This window comes from Talpa europaea, assembly GCF_964194135.1.
Source record: "Talpa europaea genome assembly, chromosome: 2".
In the NCBI taxonomy this organism is placed as follows: Eukaryota; Metazoa; Chordata; class Mammalia; order Eulipotyphla; family Talpidae; genus Talpa; species Talpa europaea.
Genome location: NC_140068.1, coordinates 143,058,966 through 143,079,023, shown reverse-complemented (window position 1 = coordinate 143,079,023; position 20,058 = coordinate 143,058,966). Strand labels below are relative to the sequence as shown.

Here is a 20,058-nt window from a genome sequence, read left to right as displayed (position 1 = left end):
CTTAATATCTTCTTTTGTAGAGCATACATTTTTTAATTTAGATAAAATCCAACTGAATTTTTTTCTTTTATGAATAATGCTGTTTTGATCCATTTAAAAAGTCTTTGACTAAGCCATACCTTGCTTGGCTGACCATCCCTTCTGCCTAGAATATGTGTTGTATCCCAGTCCCTCACCTCTGAAAGTTCAGTAACTTCCAGTAAGGATCTTCCTTGACTTGCCTTTGTTCTATGAAGGTCCCCCTTCTGTGTGCCATAGTACCTCATATTCCTCCTGTTCTTTAGGGATTATTTTACTCTAGTATAATTTTCCGCCTCTGAGTCTTCTGGTAGGCCGTGATAGGTTGTCAATGTCACCAAGGAATGGCCATCTTGCTATGTTATTTTTGCATCACAGCAAGCGAATCATGGACAGTGGATGGTACATGGTGAATATATTAATGAATGGAGTTGCTGGACATATATGGGCTCCCAGGCCTTCCTATATACAATTCCTAACTACTTGAGTGACTCCATTCCCATCTCCTTGCCTGGTTGGCCCCTTCCAATCTTCCAATCTATAGAAGTATTTGTGCCTGACTATGTTCTTAGGGTATTTTGGACATGCCCCCTACTCAGCATGTCTTCTGTTGTGTTACTGATTGAGTTGGGTGTTGAGTGGGGGTGTTTCTCACTACTGAAGTATAGAAGAGGAGTAAGAGCCTCCCTTATTTATCACTTAACCCTTAGTTCCTAACAGCCCTGCTCAGTACTTAGTAGGTACCAAAGAAATGTTTATTGAATGAACTAAGACTTGTCTTTGTCTCATTCTAACTTTTTTTTAATATTGAAAAGTCTGGGCATAAACAAAAGTTAAGGAAATATGGTAACCACACTTTGCCCGCAAGTACAGGTTTCCATCATCTTCATGGGTAGTTTCGTTTTCTATAACAAGTTTTACTTACGTCATCCATAGAACATTTAATTCTCAAACTCTTTTAGGTTATGAATATGGATCATCATAGGAAATTAAAAAAATACAGAATTATGTTAGAAAAAAATTTCATATCTCCTTTAATACTACTACCTAGCTAGAATAAAAATCATTTGACATTTTGCTATATGCCTTTCTCTTCTCAAAGAAAACACAGTGCTGTATTAGTGAGCTTTTATATCTGTCATTTTATATGCAGCTTTTACCAATTATAGCTATTGACTATATCACATGTAGGATGCTGAATATTTTTAAAAAATTACTATTGTACCATAAACATTTCTGGCTTATTAAGTGTTCGATTCAACTTTCAGTGTCAGAATATATTTTTCAAGGTTTTTGCATGTCAGACGGAGAGATGATACACTATCACTGCATTAATGGAGAACCTGCTTCTATTAATGATGTGCTCATTAATTCCTGAAAATGAGTTTGTTGTGGTGAAAGCCAGCTGCACTTCAAATCAAGTGACAGAATAGAATACATGCAGAATAAAGAGGTCTGAAGTATTCACTCCTTCACATTAAATCTACAAAGGGGATGAGTTGAGAATGACTAGCCAGAGTTCCTGAGTGATGGAGTATTGGAGAAGACTCTTGAACTTGCACTTTGTGATCCTGATAATAAGGTGGAATTTGTCCTCAGAGGAGCCACAACCTGTCATTTAACCACAGGGACAGCTGCCCTGCAGCTCATTCAGTGGGGAGAGATGAAGAGGGTGAAGACCTAAAACAACTTTGAAACTGTTGTTCTTATCTTTCAATCTAAAACATATGCAAAAATAATAAAAAGTCTTTTTGAGTAGAACAAGTGGAACCTTGAGCCCCATGATTGAGATCCCTGATTATTGTGCAGTGTTTCCCCCTCCTGCCTACGGACATTTACTTCACCTCTGTAAAGCCTGTGTGAAGAGCCTACACCCATGTGGTGCTTCAGAATCTGCGTTCCTACCGTAGCTCTGTCCCTTTGATCCAGTTTCACTGATTGTCTCTGAATGTCTGTTTCTTTTTTGTCTAAAATGTAAGCAATAGTACCTCCTGGGCCTGTTTTGAAATTTCAATGAGACGGTCTATAGGAGTGACTGAACAGGGCCTGCCACCCAGAAGCTAAGAAATAATGCTGATTGTCAGTTCTTTCTCCACCTTCTGCCATTCTTAGTTTCTAGTTAAGGCAAAAAATGCTACTTGTCATGCCTGAGAACAAAACTGATATGGACTGGCTGAAGCTGTGAAACTGAATTAGACTCTTGAATTTCAAAGAACTTACAGCCTGGGTGGTAGGGGCAGATGTTGAAGTGACACATTGTACTGCAGGACAGAATGCAATAAATGCTGAATGGAGATGCAAGCAATGAATTGACTGGAATGACCAGGGATGCCCAATGCATGGCTTCTCTTAGCTGAACACAGCAGAAAAGATGACCCCAATTGTGAAATTGCATGATGTTGTTGATAGTGAATTGTCTGCTTTTTGGCTTGGGTATGAGATAGAGATACGCTGTGGGAGATCAGGGTGGGAAAATACTACACCTGGGTCATCTCATGTATGCAGTCAGTACTGAGGATATAAGAATGCGCTGAATAATTGCAGGAGCTTGCTGAACATTGGGGAATCCATGCAATGTCACTTATCAGGCCAGGCACAGTCCTTGTTTGCAATGTAAATTCCTAGCTAGAGAATGTAGGATATAATTGATGGCAGGAATGGCCTAAAGAAGTAGGACTTGTTAGTATGGGATTAAACTTTCAATATCTGTTGGAGGAAGGAGGGTTTCTAAGCAAATTCTGCTACCAGTCTCTTTTCCTTTGGAAATAGGAATCAGAGTTCCTAGAGGTAACACAACTGCCACTTTTAGGAATTCTGCTTTTATCATACTGAGATTCTGTTGTAGACAATTTGTTTAGTGGTCAAAAGAGTTTTGACTGCCTTATTTCACGAGCATGATCCCTTCCAGCTCCGTCCATGTTGCTGGAAATTGCATGAGTTTATCTTTTTTGATTGCTGAGTCATATTCCATTGTGTATATGTACCACATCTTCTTGATCCAGTTACCTATTTTGGGGCATTTGTGTCCATAGCTTACCTACTGTAAATAGTGCTGCTATAAACATAGGGGTGCAGGTGCCCTTTTGAATTAATGTGCAAAAGTGAAAACTGATGTAAAAAATATGTAAAATTTAAAAAATTAAAAAGAAAGAGTTTTGACTGGATGTTGTATTTGTAAATAACAGAAACTAACAAGCAACCCTATATGTCACAGATTTTAAAATGAAGTTCCAATATGACTATTGTAAGAGCACTTTTCATGTATTTTGTTATTTCTACTTTTAGGGACCTAATCCCAATTATTGCTGCCCTGGAATATAACCAGTGGTTCACAAAGCTGTCCTCTAAGGATCTCAAACTGGTAAGCAATTGAAGATACTGCAAATGTTGCTTTCTTTTGTTGAATTTCATGAACCTTATAATTATCCAAAAAACATTTGTTTTTCTACCATACTGGCAAGTTGTTTATGTCATATTTCCCATAGAGAGATTTTCTTATAAATGATCTGCAAAACATTTTGTAAAGTTTGTAATGTGAGTTGCTTCAGAGAACAACTTCCTCATATTTTTAGCTGCTGCAAGCAACTTTGGATGATGACCAGAAAGACACATTTAGTGTAGCCTTCAATACACACTCATTCTGTTGGTGAAAACTACTAAAGTTATACCAAATGGGTTTTATGTTCCTATCTTACATTCTATCTTCACACAGCTTCCTTTCCTAAGAATTTAGTAAAAACTTACCAGGTAGAGTTGATCTGACGAATTATGATAGTTTTGAGGCAGATTTATATGGAAGCAAAATGAAAACAAAGTGAAATCAGTTAGTTTTCATCAATGGGGAACTACATTTTTGATCTGTTTTACTAGTGGAAATAAGATGCCCTATTATCTTTTACTTTGTGTTCAAAGCAGCTGTCTGGACATATATTTACCCATGAGTTATCTCTCTCTGTTGCTTCACTTTTTTGGACAGAAAATAATTCAGGTATTATTTTATTGAGACTCTTCCATTCAAGTCTCTAACTTTCAGAGGCCATTGAATCTGGGTATTTTAAGATTTTTAAAGTGAAGAGGTAGGACTTGGATTGTAACATGGATCTGTGGAAAGTGGAGGGTTGAGATTTGAAAGTGGACAGTTTGCTGGTTCTGTGAACTTTCCTGGGGTATGAATGGCTTAAGGCATTATCAGTATGAGCCTGGGCTGAAGCCAGTGTGGTTTAGGAAAGGAATGTGGGTCTGGAACAGAAACGGGGATTTCAGATTCTGACTCATATTACTAGGTTACGTGACATAGATTAAATTACTTGACCTTCCAAGACTTCAGCTTCCTCCGTAACTATTATTGTGAGCTAATTGGAGCTCAGTTTAATTCATCTCTATTCAGTACTTGTCAGAGTGTGTGGCTGTAGTAGCTACTCAGTGAAAATCGGCTTAATAAAGAGATGTCAGGGCCTCCCCTGGTGGTGCAGGCGGTTGAGCGCATCGCTGTGAAGCTGTCCACAGCCTCTGCAGCGCCAGTTGGATCCTGGCCGGCCAGCGATGGGTCCCACATGGCACGACAGACCTCTCCTGTCTTGGCCGCTGCTCCCCTCAGCAGTGTATTTCGTCAGTCTGCCTGTTCAGTTCCCTGCTCTGTCTCTGGTGAATCCTCTCACCCTCCCATGTATCTGGCCTGTACCCTGCTTCTTGTATAAATAAATAAATAAATCTTAAAAAAAAAGTCAGATTAATTTGTTGAATGAATGGGCATAGCAATATACCTAATTTGCAGATTAATGAAGTAAGTGAATGATATATGAAATAATTTGAACACATCACCTGACATAATGCTGGAATTGCGTACCTATTAACTGTTGTGATATCATCATCACAACAGACTAGTAAAGAGGCTGAGAAATGAACAAGTGCAGGGTAATGCACTATGGAAACACTATCAGCTAAACAGGAGGGGTGTCTACAGTCAGTGATGATGGAACTTGGGATGTCAGGTGAGTCTCTAGGGGACAGAGGCCATGACGGGCTGGCTGGGAACAGCTTGCTGTGATGGGAGAATTTGCAGGACTGAGTGGTGCAGGTTAAGATGGGAATGTGGAGCTATCTGAGGAAGAAGTAGATTATCCCAGGGATTGTGGGATCAGAGAGAACAATACTTCTCTACCAAGTCCTTCTTCCAGCCTCATTCAGTCATTCCCCTAAACTCATGCTTTTCAAAGTGGTGCACAAGAGAGCTGTGAGGAGATTGTGACTGTCTCACTTTGGGAAATTGTCCCAACTCACTAGGGCAGAAGTGTGTCCAGGCTTTTGGTCCTGTCAACTGCCTTTGTTGTTCCAGGATGTCTTCTCCTTTCTGTTGCCTTAGAGATTTAGGATAGAAAATAGGCACCTCATCATTTCAGTTCTGACAAGACCACACATGTATGTGCTCAGATGCTTTCTTGGGAAGGCTGTGGGCTAATAGGATTTGAGGACTGCCCCTCTTCCTTTTCTTTTTTTCTTTTTTAAAGATTTATTTATTTGTACAAGAACTGGGGTACAGGCCAGAGGCATGGGAGGGTGAGAGAATTCACCAGTGACAGAGTGGGGAGCAGAACAGGCAGACGACCAAAAACACTGCTGAGTGGAACAGCAGGCGAGACAAGAGAGGTCTGGCCGGCTGGGAATCGAACCCGCGGTGCAGAGGTTGCGGACAGCTTCACAGGGCTGTGCTCACCCCACTGCACCACCAGGGGTGCCTCCCTCCTGCTTTTCTTAACTAAGGTTTAAACATAAAAATACACCACCACCAAGGCACCGATGGTCCTGGTGCTGCCACCATACTGCTTTCCATATGGGCTGCACCAATTTACATTCTCACTAAAAGCATACAAGGTTCCTTTTTTCCAAATCCTGGCCAGTACTTTTTGTTTGTCTTTTTGATAATAGCCATTCTAGCAGGTGTGACATGAAGGGTGTGATCCCTGTACCTCTAAATCATATACAATCTGTAAACCTGTGTTACCTCAATAAAAATAAATAAATTGAAAACAGAACGAACACGTGATCGGCAGTTTTACTCCTGGGTATTTATCTGAAGAATATAAAGATATTAATTCAAAAAAGATATATCTATCCCTGTGTTAATTGCAGCACTATTCACAATCAATATATTTTAAATATAATATATACATGGAGGAGATGATTTATCTGGTTTCTTTACTGACAGTGTTTAATGTCCTGTTCTAAAATGCCTTTGTCTGATATTTCAAATTTGTTGGCTGAATCTCGGTAGGATCTGCTTCCAACTTTATATTAATTACTTATTTAACATCCTTTCGTACACACTAAAAAAAAAAAGCCATAAAAATACATGTGTATTTTTAATAATTGGTATTTTAAAAAGAAAGTGATGTTTGGGATGTCACTGCAGATCTTCAAGAGAATATCACTTCTCCATGTTTTTACCCTAAAATTAAAAAGAAATAATGCTTTCCCCTTTGATGGACCTGCATTATACAGTCTCAGAACGTTTCCTAACACCAGGCTTATTTAAGGGAAGGGACAACCTCATACCTTTTTTTGATTTTTTTTTTTAAGATTTATTTATGCATATAAGAGCTGGGATACAGGCTTTTTGGGTTTTTTTTAAAACATGACACAAAGCAGTGATTCACTCTTAAGTTTTATGAATTCTCTGTGTTGGTAACAGTGCTCCTTGTTCAATAAAGTTCTCCTGTACCAGGTTGCCACCTGAAAAATATGACTTAGAAGCGTTTATGTAGCTCTTACGAAGCCAGTTAGTATTCTCTATTCCTAATTTAAATAGGGAGATGGAAAGATTTTTTTTTTTAAGGTCGACCAAATATTGCCAGTAGGACCAAGTATGTGTGCAATATTCTGGATTCATTAAAAGAACAGTAGAATCGGGGCCTTGCTTACTCCTTCAGCGTGTATCTGTGGCAAGCCAGTGAGTTTACTTGCTCATTTAAAAAATCTTTTAAGAATGTTAATGTTGGGTCAGATAATATATGTGGTTTCTTTTAGTTCTGAATTCTGTATGTTTTATTTTGCACTTGTTGATTTGTTCCAGTACAGTGACCCCTCTAGTTTTTATAGTATGCATTTGACTTTTAAGTAAGTGAAAGCACCTGAAGTGTCATTGTGTTAATTTGTTCAAAACATGTTTTTTTTTTTTTTTAAATCAATGCAGAGTCTAAACAGGCAGCACACTGGGGAGCTCTCCTGTGATGCCCACATTACATTTGGTATCTAGGTTTATGTGTGTATCTTTTTAAAAATTTCATTGCTGGTGAGGGTAGCACATGGTGGGCAGACCTCTCCTGCCACGCCCCCTGCTCCCCTCAGCAGTGTATTTCGTCAGTCTGCCTGTTCTGTTCCCCGCCCTGGCTCTGGTGAATTCTCTCACCCTCCCATGCTTCTGACTGTACCCAGTGCTTGTATAATAAATAAATAAATCTTTAAAAGAAAATTTCATCACCATGTATTCCTCAGAGTCTAAAACAATGCTTTTCATCTGGTTGACACTCAATTAAAAAGTAGCAAAATTAACCCAATTGTGAATGACTTAATTACCCCTCCCCGCTACTGGCATCTTAAAGAAAAGTTGGAAGCACTTTTCATACATTTTCTTGAATAAATTTTTGCTATAGTAATTATCTCAATGCAATGAAAGTCCTGCTTCAACCCCTGCTTATGGAAATTACTTTTCTGGATGCTTGATAACCCTGGAAAAGTAATGATACCATGAGATGTTCCTGGAAATTAGGATCACTCTGCAAAAACATTGTCTAAGTAATTGATTTTTATCATGACAACACAAGAAAAGATCAGTCTCCCTGGTTAGATATTGTAGACAAGAATTATATTCATAAGGGGGTCACCATATTGAAAATCACCAGCATCAGCATAATGACAATTGCTGGCATCAGGTCAATAAGAATGAATTTGCCTCTACCATTATCCGTCTGTGGGACACATTAGAAACCCAGGACTAGTGTGAAAGCAACATTATAAACTGAATAGACACAAGCAGCATATGGAAATAAGAGCTGTAGCTACTGTGGGGTGTTTAGATGTTGCTGGGGTGTTTTTCACATCAGATTTTCTAAAGGAAAAACTTCACAACTTTTGCTCCATTTCCAATTTCCAGTGATGGTTAATGCAGTTGGGTATTTGTGATTTGATGCACCAAAAAACCATAAAACCTTTATGTGGTATTTTAAAAGAGAAAATGCTTTCACTGTTGTATGCCATGACTGATGATACATGTTTTCAGTGTTAGATAATTATTTCTATATATGTGTGTATGATATGATATGACACATGATAGTCACATATATAAGATATACATATGTATAAATATGTAGTATACAAACAGTAATCAGAAAGCTAGCAAAAAAGATAGAGATATGTATTTATATATCTCTATATATAGTTCATGAAGAATTTGAATAGACCCTAAGTTATAATGAGATTTTAAAATCTCTTTTTAACATATAAATAATTTGATGGTCAGGAGGCCAACTTCAATTAGTTTTGGAATAAGGCAGAATATAAATAAGTATAAAATATTAATGAATGAAAAATTTAAAAAAATTATGTGCAATTCTGCCACCAGGGAATAACTTTTTATTTTTCATAGTTCCAGCAAGACTTTTTCTACTTTTGTCAGCCATGTCAAGTCTTGTCAGCCATGTCAAGTCTTGTCATCTTTATGGAATATTTTATTCATGCATTTTTATTTAACATGCTATCTTAAGCATTTAAACTATTTAGACAAACATAATTTTGCAACCATGTGATTTTTAAAAACATGTTTATTAACATAAGAGACCATTATTTATTGAACTCTTTTTGGGTTGTTTCCCAGTTGCTCCCACAATAGAGAATTCTAGTAAGAACTTTGAAGTAGTAGCTAATATCTACAAGGGCTTATTCAGCCTCCTGTTAAAATAGATGACATCTTTAGACCTTAATTAACTTATCCATAAAAGGGAATCATAATACTTAACAATTTTATAAAAAAATAAAGGGGTTAGCTCGACGCAGGGCACATGCCAAGAGCTCAGGAAAGATATTTTTGTCATCCGCATCATGATCCTCTTCAGTACCATTTGGTCTTTATTTAGTTCTCCAGTATGAATATCAGTTCTTTGGGAATCCTTTTCGCTTTCCCATAATTGAATAAGATGTTTCCCGTATGTCCATAGCCCTACCAAGTAAGCCCTTTGCTTTGCTGTCATAGTTGCATATTCTTATCTGATTCCTTTGCTGGATGGTAAACTCTTAAAGGCAGGGAGATTGTCCTTTATGTCATTGTATTCCCATGACCTTCGCCATGATAGTGCAGAGTAATAGATGCCTATTGAGGTTTGTTGAATGAAGGCATGCATGCATGAATGATTTATTTAATAAACACACTGCATCTGCAAATTTATAACAATAAAGTGAGGTTGGTTTGAGATTTATGGTGTGATCAGAGACTGTTTTCTGTTACAGTCCACTGATGTCTGTGAACAGATCTTGAGAGTGGTTAGTAGGTCCAATCGACTGGAAGAACTGGTGTTGGAAAATGCTGGACTCCGAACGTGAGTATTCTCCCAAATATGTGTTGCTAAAAAACTTTTTGTCATTTCCTCTAAAATCAATATATAGTTTTAAAAAAAGTGGGTCACTCACATGTGAAGTATAGTGTTTTCCCTTCTTAAAAAATATCCTTATTTTCCCTATCATACTCACAAAGCTCAAGGACTTTATATAAGACAATTTGCTTAGTTTTTGATATTTTTGAGGGTGCATGTATAGTGGTTAAGAACATAGACCCTTGGGCCTCCCCAGTGGCGCAGCAGTTGAACGCTGGGTTGCAAAGCTGCCTGCAGCCTCTGCGGCACTGGTTCGATCCCCGGCTACTCCTCGGCCACCGGAGGAGGGTCCCGCATGGCGTGCAGACCTCTCCTGCCACCCGCTGCTCCCCTCAACAGTGTACTTTGGTCCTTCTGCCTGCTCTGCTTCCCACTCTGGTGAATTCTCTCACCCTCCCGCGCTTCTGACTGTACCCAGTGCTTGCATAAATGAATGAATGAATGTATGAATGAATGAATGAATGAATCTTTAAAAAAAAAACATAGACCCTTAACCTCAGGTATATTGCTTAAGCCCTCTGTGCCTCAGTCTCTTTGCCTTTAAAATGGGAATAATAGTATCTAATTTAATGAATGATAGTTGTGAGGATAAGTAAATTTTTAAATGTAAAGTGCTTAAGAAACTATCTTTCCTGTTATAGATACTTTGTGTTAGCTTTTCTTAGTATCGCTAGTGATAGTCTTAGTAATAACATATTTCATATGATTCTACTGCTTGATCAGTTTTAGTCATTTACCCTTTCTTTAGACACTTACATAGTCCTCATCTGGTGGTTCAGTAGTTGATATGCAAGTCAGGTGAAGAGTTTTGAATCTGCTACAATAAAGACTTTAGTACTGCTCTCTGGGGAGGGTTGACAGTTTTGTAATCATAGCACTTAGTGTGTTATTTTAAGTTAAATCTACCTAAAATAGTGATTTTGATTTTTCTTAAAATACAGTGCTAGCAATTGTAGCCTTTCAACTTGATAATTAGTGCAATCAGTTTTGCATTCATGAGTATTGTGTTCATGGAAACTAAGTGATAGTGAATGGTCTGTTGCAGTTTTCTTGAACAGCAGATTCAGTTCTGGATTTCTATCTCTTTTTTTAGTTAAGGAGGGGCCAAGTTGGATTTTTTTATGGCAATGCATCTTGAAAGGGGCAATTGTGTGTGTGTGTGTGTGTGTGTGTATAATTATATATTATATATTTTATATATATATAATTTTTTAATGAGTTTTTGGCTAATCAAAATGAGCCATATACAGGACTATAGCTTTACAGACTTGCTAACAAGAATATATATTTGTGCAAAACAGATTGGGTGTTAACAAATATATGCTATATAGATTATTCCTGAAAGAAAGTCTTTCTTATTTGCAGATTGCACTCCAGCTACTCTAGCTTTAAATGTTTTATTTGAAGAGTTTAACATTTTGTGTTATTTAATCTTATTGTTTTGTTTGCTTGCAGAGATTTTGCACAAAAACTGGCCAGTGCTCTAGCGCATAATCCCAACTCAGGACTCCACACGATTAACCTTGCTGGCAACCCCCTGGAGGATCGAGGTACCACAGTGTACATGTGAACACCAATGCACTATTGTAATAGAATGGGGGATTTTGGTGTAGCCATGTCTGAAGAATAGTATCTTGCTTAGCCATCATTATGTTATCAGTGCTGCTGCTACTCCTTTTTCTGCATACCAGATGTGCATGAGTAAGAGGCAGAGTGGGGAGCAGAACAGGTGGAGTTACTGGAATACACTGCAGTGGGGAACAGTGGGCAAGACAGGAGAGGTCTCTGTGCCGTGTGGGTTAGCTCCCTGGCCGGAGACTGAACTCAGGCTGTAGCAGTGACAGTGCTGAGACTTAACCCCTGTGCCACCAGGGAGGCCTGCTGCTACTCTTGTTAGCTTCTAGACCTTTTCACCTTGTGATGAAAGTACTCATGCCCAAATCCTGTCATGTGATTAATGTTTTTGGAAGTGATACAAAATGAAAGGGGGTATTATTTTTAAACTATTTGTTTTTGTATTATTGCATCATTTCCTTGGTTCAGTCATCTGGGTACAGATGAGCTGGATTCTCTACTGGCTGCATTCTCACAGAACTGAAATCAAGTGGTCAGCTTAGTCTCTGGGATCTTGTCTATGACCTGGGATCTTCCTCATCAAGCTCACTTGTTGGCCAAATTAATTCTCTTGAGGATAGAGGACTGAGGTTTTCCTGCTAGCTACCCAGCCAGGCCTAGTCCCAGTGCCTAGAAACTGTGCTCATGTCTTTACCTTCTGGGTTTCTCCAGGTTGCTACCCAGTGGTAGCACATCTATTGTGATGCCTTGCTTTCTTTTCAACAGCTTAGCTGATAAGGTCAGACCCACCCAGGACAGTCTCTGAGTCAGTTAATTACTCAGTTGATGGACTCAAAGTCAATTGATCAGTAATCTTAATGACTAGTGAATTTAATAGTCTGCTCCTCATGCTTGAAGAAATTAACCAGGGTGTGTATACCAGGGGGCAGGAATCTCGGGGAAGCTTAACAATTCTGCCTACCAGAAATGTCTTTAATATTTAACCAGATTTGAATGTGGACATAGGGAGAAGTTGAAGTGAAACAAGGGTGTACAGGGAAGAGGGCCACAAGGCAGGAGGCTGGGTAGAAGGATGGAACAGCTAGAATGGCCACCTACCCGCCCGGCCTCTGATCCAAGAGAGGCACCAAAAGGCCAAAAGGTCAAAAACCTAAACTAATTGCTATAGCAATACAATGCCCACACAATAGAGTCCTCCTAAAGCCTAACAAAGGACAGTGCCTGATAAGAGGACAGGTCACTCTCTGTGGGTTCTCATGCACACATCCAATTACAAGAGACCTTAGGCTCCAGGAACAACAACCTGGGGTTTTGTTTTATAAAGAGGGGAAACAAAGAGCTTGTTTTATCCATAAGTGTCCTGCTATCTCACCCACACAGTGTCAGTGATGGTCACCACCGGTCACCAGGAGTGCTGGACAGCTCGGGCCAGTAGTGATGGTTACTACTGGTCCCTCAGAGGTGTGTCAGAGACGCCCCAGTGTTAACAGCTCTTTGTGATCTATTGGGTGACACCAACAACAGCTTTTTGAGACACCAGGCCCAGGACCTTTGGTGATTCTTTCAGGTGATGTCAGGGACAGGACCGGAGGTCCAGTCTCTACAAAGGTCTTCGGCTTCTCTTCTCCCCTCACAGGTTGGCTGCTGGATGCTTCTTTTCCTTTTTCTTCGGAGGCCAGGAACTGAGTCTTCTTTTTTCTTCGGAGGCTGGAACCATCTTCTTTCTCCCTTTGAAGGCTGGTGTCATCCCTCCTATTCTGGGGCTGGCATCATCTTTCTTGTTCATCTCTTCTATTTGTTTCTCTTCAGCAACCTGTCTTATATCCTCTTTCAGGGTGCCCCACCCACACATCTGATTAGACCGTTTTTCAATCCTGTGGCTGATTGGACCAATCAGCTCATAGCTTGCACCTGATTGGTCCATTCTGTGATCCAGGAAGTACACTGTTACATAAAAGGGCTCTGAGGAGCAACTGCCACAACTGACAAAATGGCAGTTACTGGGTTCTGAGAAGCAACTGCCATAACTGACTTGTGGTGGAGCAGCAGGTTGAAGGAACACCGTTGCTCCTGCTGGCTCCCACAGCTGAGGTGCCTGGGTTTCAGTAACAAAAGGACTAGAGTTACGGCAGAAGAAGTATTCATTAAAAGTGTTTGCAAGAGTAGAGAGAAGAGTCAGTACATTTAGAAAGTGAAACTTAGGAGTTTGAATTCACAGTGGGAAAACTTTGATGGACAGATTTAAGAAGAAATAACTTTATCTCTAGAGGTAATATTTTGTTTTCATTATTTGTTGCAAATGTTTTCCAGCATTGTTGAATAACAGTCTTTCACATTTTGAAATGTTATATATTTGATGAGGATTAATTATGCAGCTGAGCTGAAGAAACAAATATAGACAGTTCTGCTTTTTGTTCCTGATACTTTCTTCTTCACCCAAAAATACACGCATGTGAGATGCAAGCAAAAATTTCTTTTTTTTTGCATTTTTTTTTCTTTTTTATTTATTTGTATAAGCACTGGGTACAGTCAGAAGCGCGCGAGGGTGAGAAAATTCACCAGAGCGGGGAGCAGAACAGGCAGACTGGCAAAGTACACTGCTGAGGGGAGCAGTGGGTGGCAGGAGAGGTCTGCGCGCCATGTGGGACCCTCGCTGGTGGCCGGGGATCGAACCGGCACTGCAGAGGTTTTGGGCAGCTTTGCAGCCCAGCCAGCGCTCAACTGCTGCGCCACCAGGGAGGCCCACAAGCAAAAATTTCAAGAGTAACATCCCATCATTGATAGTAGTGAATTTAACAGAAGGTTAAGACTGAATTAGAAAACTAGATCACGGGAACAATTCCCTTGTAGAAAGAGCCAAAGCTGAAAATATCGGATACCTGTCCCTGAAATAGGAGTTTCTCTGCAATGTAATCATTTCTTCAGGAAGAACAAGGGACTCTTATTAATCACATCCTACAGTGTTCATATGAAAAAGTAGGAACCACTTTTTTCCTTTTTCTTTTATCAGTAGGAAGGCTGATTCTGGTTTTTTTTGTTTGTTTTTTTTAGTTTATTTTTTTTAAGATTTATTTTCATTTATTTATACAAGCACTGGGTACAGTCAGAAGCGCGGGAGGGTGAGAGAATTCACCAGAGCGAGGAGCAGAGCAGGCAGACTGAAGTACACTGCTGGGGGAGCAGCGGGTGGCAGGAGAGGTCTGCGCGTCATGTGGGACCCTCCTCCGGTGGCCGGGGAGCAGCCAGGGATTGAACCGGCACTGCAGAGGCTGCGGGCAGCTTCGCAACCCAGCGCTCAACCGCTGTGCCACCGGGGAGGCCCATGATTATGTTTTTAAGAGCCCATGATTATGTTTGTAAGATGGGAAGGACTTAAATATATTTATTCACTGGCAGGACAAAAGCATGAGGAGATAATTGTTGTAGGCAGGAGGTGCACTACAGAGTGCAGTGGAATTGGAAGGGACACTCCTCACTGAGACCTTAGGAAAACACAAATTCAAACCACATTTCAACACCATTTGGCAACTGGTGGTTTGACTTACTCCAGTTAAGTGCTGGAGAGGATGCAGGAAGTGGCAACTCATGCCTTACTGGTGTGAGTGTAAAATGGTGCAGCCACTATGGAAACTGGTTATGTGGTTTCTTAAAATGTTAAGTACAAGTTAGTCACACAACACCTAATTATCACCTAAGAGAAATGGAGTATACATCTACTGGAGACTTGTAAATAAATGTTTACCACAGCACTATTCATAATGGCCCCAGAGTAGAAACAGCCAATTTGCCCATCCAGTCCATTAGTGAGTGGATAAACCAAATGCGGTGGATCTGTACAATGAAACATACTCAACAAAATGAGAGAACAAAGTGCTGATACAGGCAGTGATGTTGTTAAACTCAGTAGTGTGGTAAGTGAAAGTAGCAGGCCCCAAAGACCACATGTTGTTTTAGTTTGAGAGGCTGGGAGGGGAACATTGAGTCTGAGGGTCTTGTCCTCTTTGCTGTTGAGTCCCTCGCCTGCATTGAGGTATAGTCATGCTGGACAACCTGTGGCCTGTTGTGTAATTTCATCCATCAGACTCTCACTTGTGGATTTAACTTCTGACACTAACTTCTTTCTGCTGTGTTAAATAGATGGACATTTCTCTTCCACCAACTTACTTCTCTTTCCTCCTCTTTGTCCATTGGTCTCCGCTAACTACCTAAGACCAGCAGCATCTAATCTAAGACATTGTACCTAATCAATAAAGACTTTAAACTCAATTTGATTTCATTTAACCATCATTCTGCATTAAAAAAATTTTAATCGAAGTAACACTGCATTATAACTTTAGGTAAGTTTCAGGTGTGCATTGTTAACAGTATATACTAGGGCCTCCCCAGTGGCACAGCGGGTTGAGCACAGTGCTGTGAAGCTGTCCGCAGCCTCTACAGCATGGGTTTGATCCCAGCCAGCCAGGGAAATACCCACATGGCATGGCAGACCTCTCCTGCCTCGCCCGCTGCTCTACTCAGCAGTGTATTTCGGTTGTCTGCCTGTTCTGCTCCCTGCTGCCTGTTCTGTCTCTGGTGAATCTTCTCACCCTCCCGTGCCTCTGGCCTGTACCCTATTTTTATACCCTTGTATAAAAATAAATAAATCTTAAAAAAAAAAAACAGTATATACTACATTAAGTTCACCATGTAGGTGTTTTAATTGCAGTTGAATATCTTAGTGAAGTTTATTGAGATTTCTTTTGTATGGAGTCAGAAAGTCTGCAAAGATAACACTTTGCTACTTTTCTTTCCCATGTTCCTGCCTCTGTGACCTGATTTTGTAATTGTCATCTACCTGCAGTTCCTTCACCGGGCTTATAATCATGAATCTTTTCAGGGTGTTTGCCTCAGCTTTGTGTCCACATCCCAGCTTTCCAGTGTGGTTTCTGTTCAAATACAGTCAAGTTCTGACACTAATGAAAGTATTTTCTCCAGCTCAGACAGTCCTCATTTTTGCTCCCTCTAGAGTCATTTCTTGCTTTATTCTCCAGTTCTTTTGGAAAGTGCCAACCCCCATATTTCCCATCTTTTTTTACCTCTTGGGACTGACCCTCCCAAAAGCAAATTCTTTGTAGATTCTTTTCACTCAGTCCAAATATCTGAGAATAATGGGTAGTTTTTCTGCTCAGGGATGGAAAATCTATATGAGACCCAACCGAGTATAAAATATTTATTAAAATTTCAAACTAGGGGAAATTTTCTATGGTTTTTGTTTCTGAACTTTGCAATGACAATATTTTATCTTTGAAGACAATAAGAAGCATGAAGGGAGAGTTTGTAATTGAATGTCATAGGATACAAAAGAGACCAAGCCAGGAAGATGATTTGTAAGGCAACTCAAAGAAATGTCAGGCAAATACAGCCTGAACCATTGACAGCCCAGAATTCTGAGGAATTTAAACACCCAATGGAATTTGATTTTCCTCCTGTACCATCAACTCAGGGACTTATTTGGAAACTCTCAGAAAAAAGGTTTGGCTCCTGGCTTTGCATGTTGAATGCTGATGCAGCAAATTTATGTTATTTGCAGCTCAGTCTCCTTGCCCGTCCTTGTAGAGGGCCTGGTGGTGAAGGAGGCTAAGGCATAGTTTAGTGGGCAGGTATAGTGTAAGTGGGAAATGCTGCTGATGCTTGAGGCCCTGCACTTTTTATTTATTAATTTTTTTTAAAATTATATCTTTTACACCATAAAATTCCCACCACCAATTCATCTGTGAGCCATCACCATAGTCCCTTGTGTGAACCCCTCCCTCACAGAATGTCCCTGATTTGTGGTTGCCTGCTAATTTTGCTTTTTGTTTTTTTATTTTTATTTTTTTAAAGATTTGTTTATTTATACAAGAAACAGGGTACAAGCCAGATGCGCGGGAAGTGAGAGGATTCACCAGAGACAGAGCAGGGAACAGAACAGGCAGACTGATGAAATACACTGCTGAGGGGAGCAGCGGGTGAGACAGGAGAGGTCTGCTGCGCCATGTGGGAATCTCGCTGGCCGGTCGTGATCGAGCCCGTGCTACAGAGGCTGTGGACAGCTTCACAGCTTGGCGCTCAACCGCCTGTGCCACCAGGGAGGCCTTATTATTATTAATTTTTAGATAGTGAATGGACTGCACATCTGTAGATGCTCTTCTCACCCTGGGCGTGGGGTCCCGCAGGTTCCACATTTTGCTTTTCTCACCCAGGGTGTTGTCACACATAGGTCAAGACTCATTAGCAACTCATGAAATCAATTTAATATTCATAACATATATTTTATTTTTTAAAAAGATTTATTTATTTATACAAGCACTGGGTACAGTCAGAAGCACAGGAGGGAGAGAGAATTCACCAGAGCAGGGAGCAGAACAAGCAGACTGACGAAATACACTGCTGAGGGGAGCAGTGGGCAGCAGGAGAGGACTGCACACCATGTGGGACCCTCACCCGGTGGACGGGAATCGAACTGGCGCTGCAGAGGCTGCAGGCAGCTTCACAACCCAGCGCTCAACCGCTGCACCACCGGGGAGGCCCCATAACATATATTTTAAAAAAGGGGAACAGGATAGAAAATATCAGAGTGTCTTGTTTCAGAAAACTGGGATTTTCTCTTTTCTCGTTACTATTTTTGTGTGAGGTTTTTCAGCAGGATATCAGATCCCCTTATGTGGCTCATGGTAGAATAAGCTTGAATGGTGCTGCTTTGGCTGAACTTGATTATTTTGTTCTGTGGCGCATCCTCTGGTCTGACCAGTGATTGAACCCGGGGGTTTCAGCCTTTGCCTCCCAACTAACCCTTTGCACATGACATAATTTATTGAATCAAAGTTGGGTATTTCCATAGAATCCAGTTCTTTTGCTCATTTCTCATGTTTTATTTCCACAAATGCTACAGCCTCCAGTTTTCCATGTTATATCCTTCCCAGTTTCGCTGGATTTATGATCTTATTAGCCTTTTCAGAAATGTCCATCCTATTTCCTCCCCTGCCTTTGTTCTAAATTTAATTATATATTTGTAGGATTTAGAATCCTGTTACAGTGCATTTTCTTTTCTTTTTTTCTTTTTTTTTTTTTAGGAAATGTTGACATTAAATATTAAATTTTTTTGTGCTGATAACTAATTCGATCTTCTAAATAAGAAAGAGGTCGTAGAGTTACTGATCACACTTTATAGTGTATTATTATTTTTTTTATATCACTCAGTATAATCCAGTGGGTTCTGGAGGCCAAGTACATGGATTCAGTTCTGGCCTTTGCCACTTTCTAACTGTGTTTCTTTGGACAAGGTGCTTCAATTTCCACATCTTTAAAACAGGCACTTACAGTGCCTACCATGTAAGGGTGTTCTAAGGATTAGGTCAGGTAATGGACATGAAGGGACAAGAATAGACTGTCACATACTGTGCATTCAAGAAATGTCAGCTTTTACCACCTCATTTGGTTGATAAAATAGCCTTGTGATGTGAAATAGTGCAAATGTTATTTTCCTTTTATGGTTGAGGAAATGGTGTGTTTACATGACTTAAAAGCTTGTGCACTCATACCTAGTACCAATTGTTCAGGCACCCTTCTAGGATTTCCTGAATGATTAATCACTCTCTCAATCTGTGCTTGTTATTTTCTGATTCGACTGTCTAGAAATTGCCTTTGGAAGTGGAAGGAAAGAGTTTTGTGCTTATGCTATTTGAAAAACTTTGGCTTATTCCATGGCGAATCAATCAATTTTCTTAATGGCTTTAATAATCAAAGATGACAAATTTCTTGGGACAGCTACAAAACAGAAAGTACTTTTCTTCAGGTTCATAGTTTCAATGTTAATTGGGTAAGACATAATTTTAAAAACTGTATAGATTTGGGTTTTAGAGCTTCCTGGGTTATTCAAACTGATTCCACTTTCTTCTGTTTTATTCCTATATTCCTAGTTTTTGAATCATTTTCTCTCAGCCTTAGTTTTAAAATGGGAGCACTTCACTGTATTTTATTGGTTTATTCACTTACTTTTCTTATTGTTTCTGAATTGCCAGAAGAGTCATGGGAATTTGGAGAAGTCAGATATATAAACTCTTGCCTGTGTTCTTACAACCACAATGTTCAAATCTATGATTTCTGACAGATAAGAAAGAGGCCTTTTGTTGCTAGAATTCCAGAGGCAGAATTTTGTTAAATTATTAATTTTGTTCCTTGCAATTAACAAGGACCTACCTTAAATCTTTTTTTTCCCTGTCATCTGACATCCAGAATGCCCTAATATTAGAATTTTATATATTTTAACAGGTGTCTAATGGGTTAAATCTGTAATGTGAAATTTAATTTCCTTTGTAAGTTAATAACATTATATGGAAAATTATAACACTGACATTGTATAATTACTTTTTTTTTATTAGGCATAAATATTTGGAAGCAGAGCAGCTATAATAGTTTTGTTTTGAAAGGAGAAATAAAAATGTAGACCGTTTTTCCCTTCTAAATATGACACATACTAAAAGCAAAATAAGTCATAAGAAGGGTAATCCACCCAGTAAAATCTTCAAATGAAAGCTTTCAGTGATAAATTATAATTCATTGTTCTGATGGCTATGTTTTACTTTTTCTGGGAGCAGAATTGAATAGTTTTGGCCAAAACTAAGATACTAAACTGAAAGTACCTTCTGTTGTTTGTGAGGAAATGTTTTCTTGGATGATCAGTTTCTTCTGTAACACTATTGAATAAGTAGTTTCAGAAAGTACAGGGCATATTAATTTTTTTCTCTGAAATTTTGGTTGCCAACCACCCTCAGTCTATTCATGTTGCCGAGATGCCATTTCTGAA

General features: G+C 39.5%; 1 protein-coding gene across 5 annotated transcripts in view; it reads left to right on the top strand.

Moving 5' to 3' along the window:
* Nucleotides 1-20,058, top strand: part of CARMIL1 (capping protein regulator and myosin 1 linker 1) — a gene marked incomplete at its 5' end in the record, with an annotated part of 333,278 nt that overhangs the window by 169,842 nt on the left and 143,378 nt on the right. For all 5 annotated transcript variants that reach the window (XM_084228463.1, XM_084228462.1, XM_084228460.1 and 2 more), the window contains 3 exons: nucleotides 3,304-3,379; nucleotides 9,517-9,605; nucleotides 11,115-11,209. In XM_084228463.1, coding sequence (XP_084084589.1) covers nucleotides 3,304-3,379; nucleotides 9,517-9,605; nucleotides 11,115-11,209 — 260 coding nt within the window. The remainder of the gene's footprint in view (nucleotides 1-3,303; nucleotides 3,380-9,516; nucleotides 9,606-11,114; nucleotides 11,210-20,058) is intronic.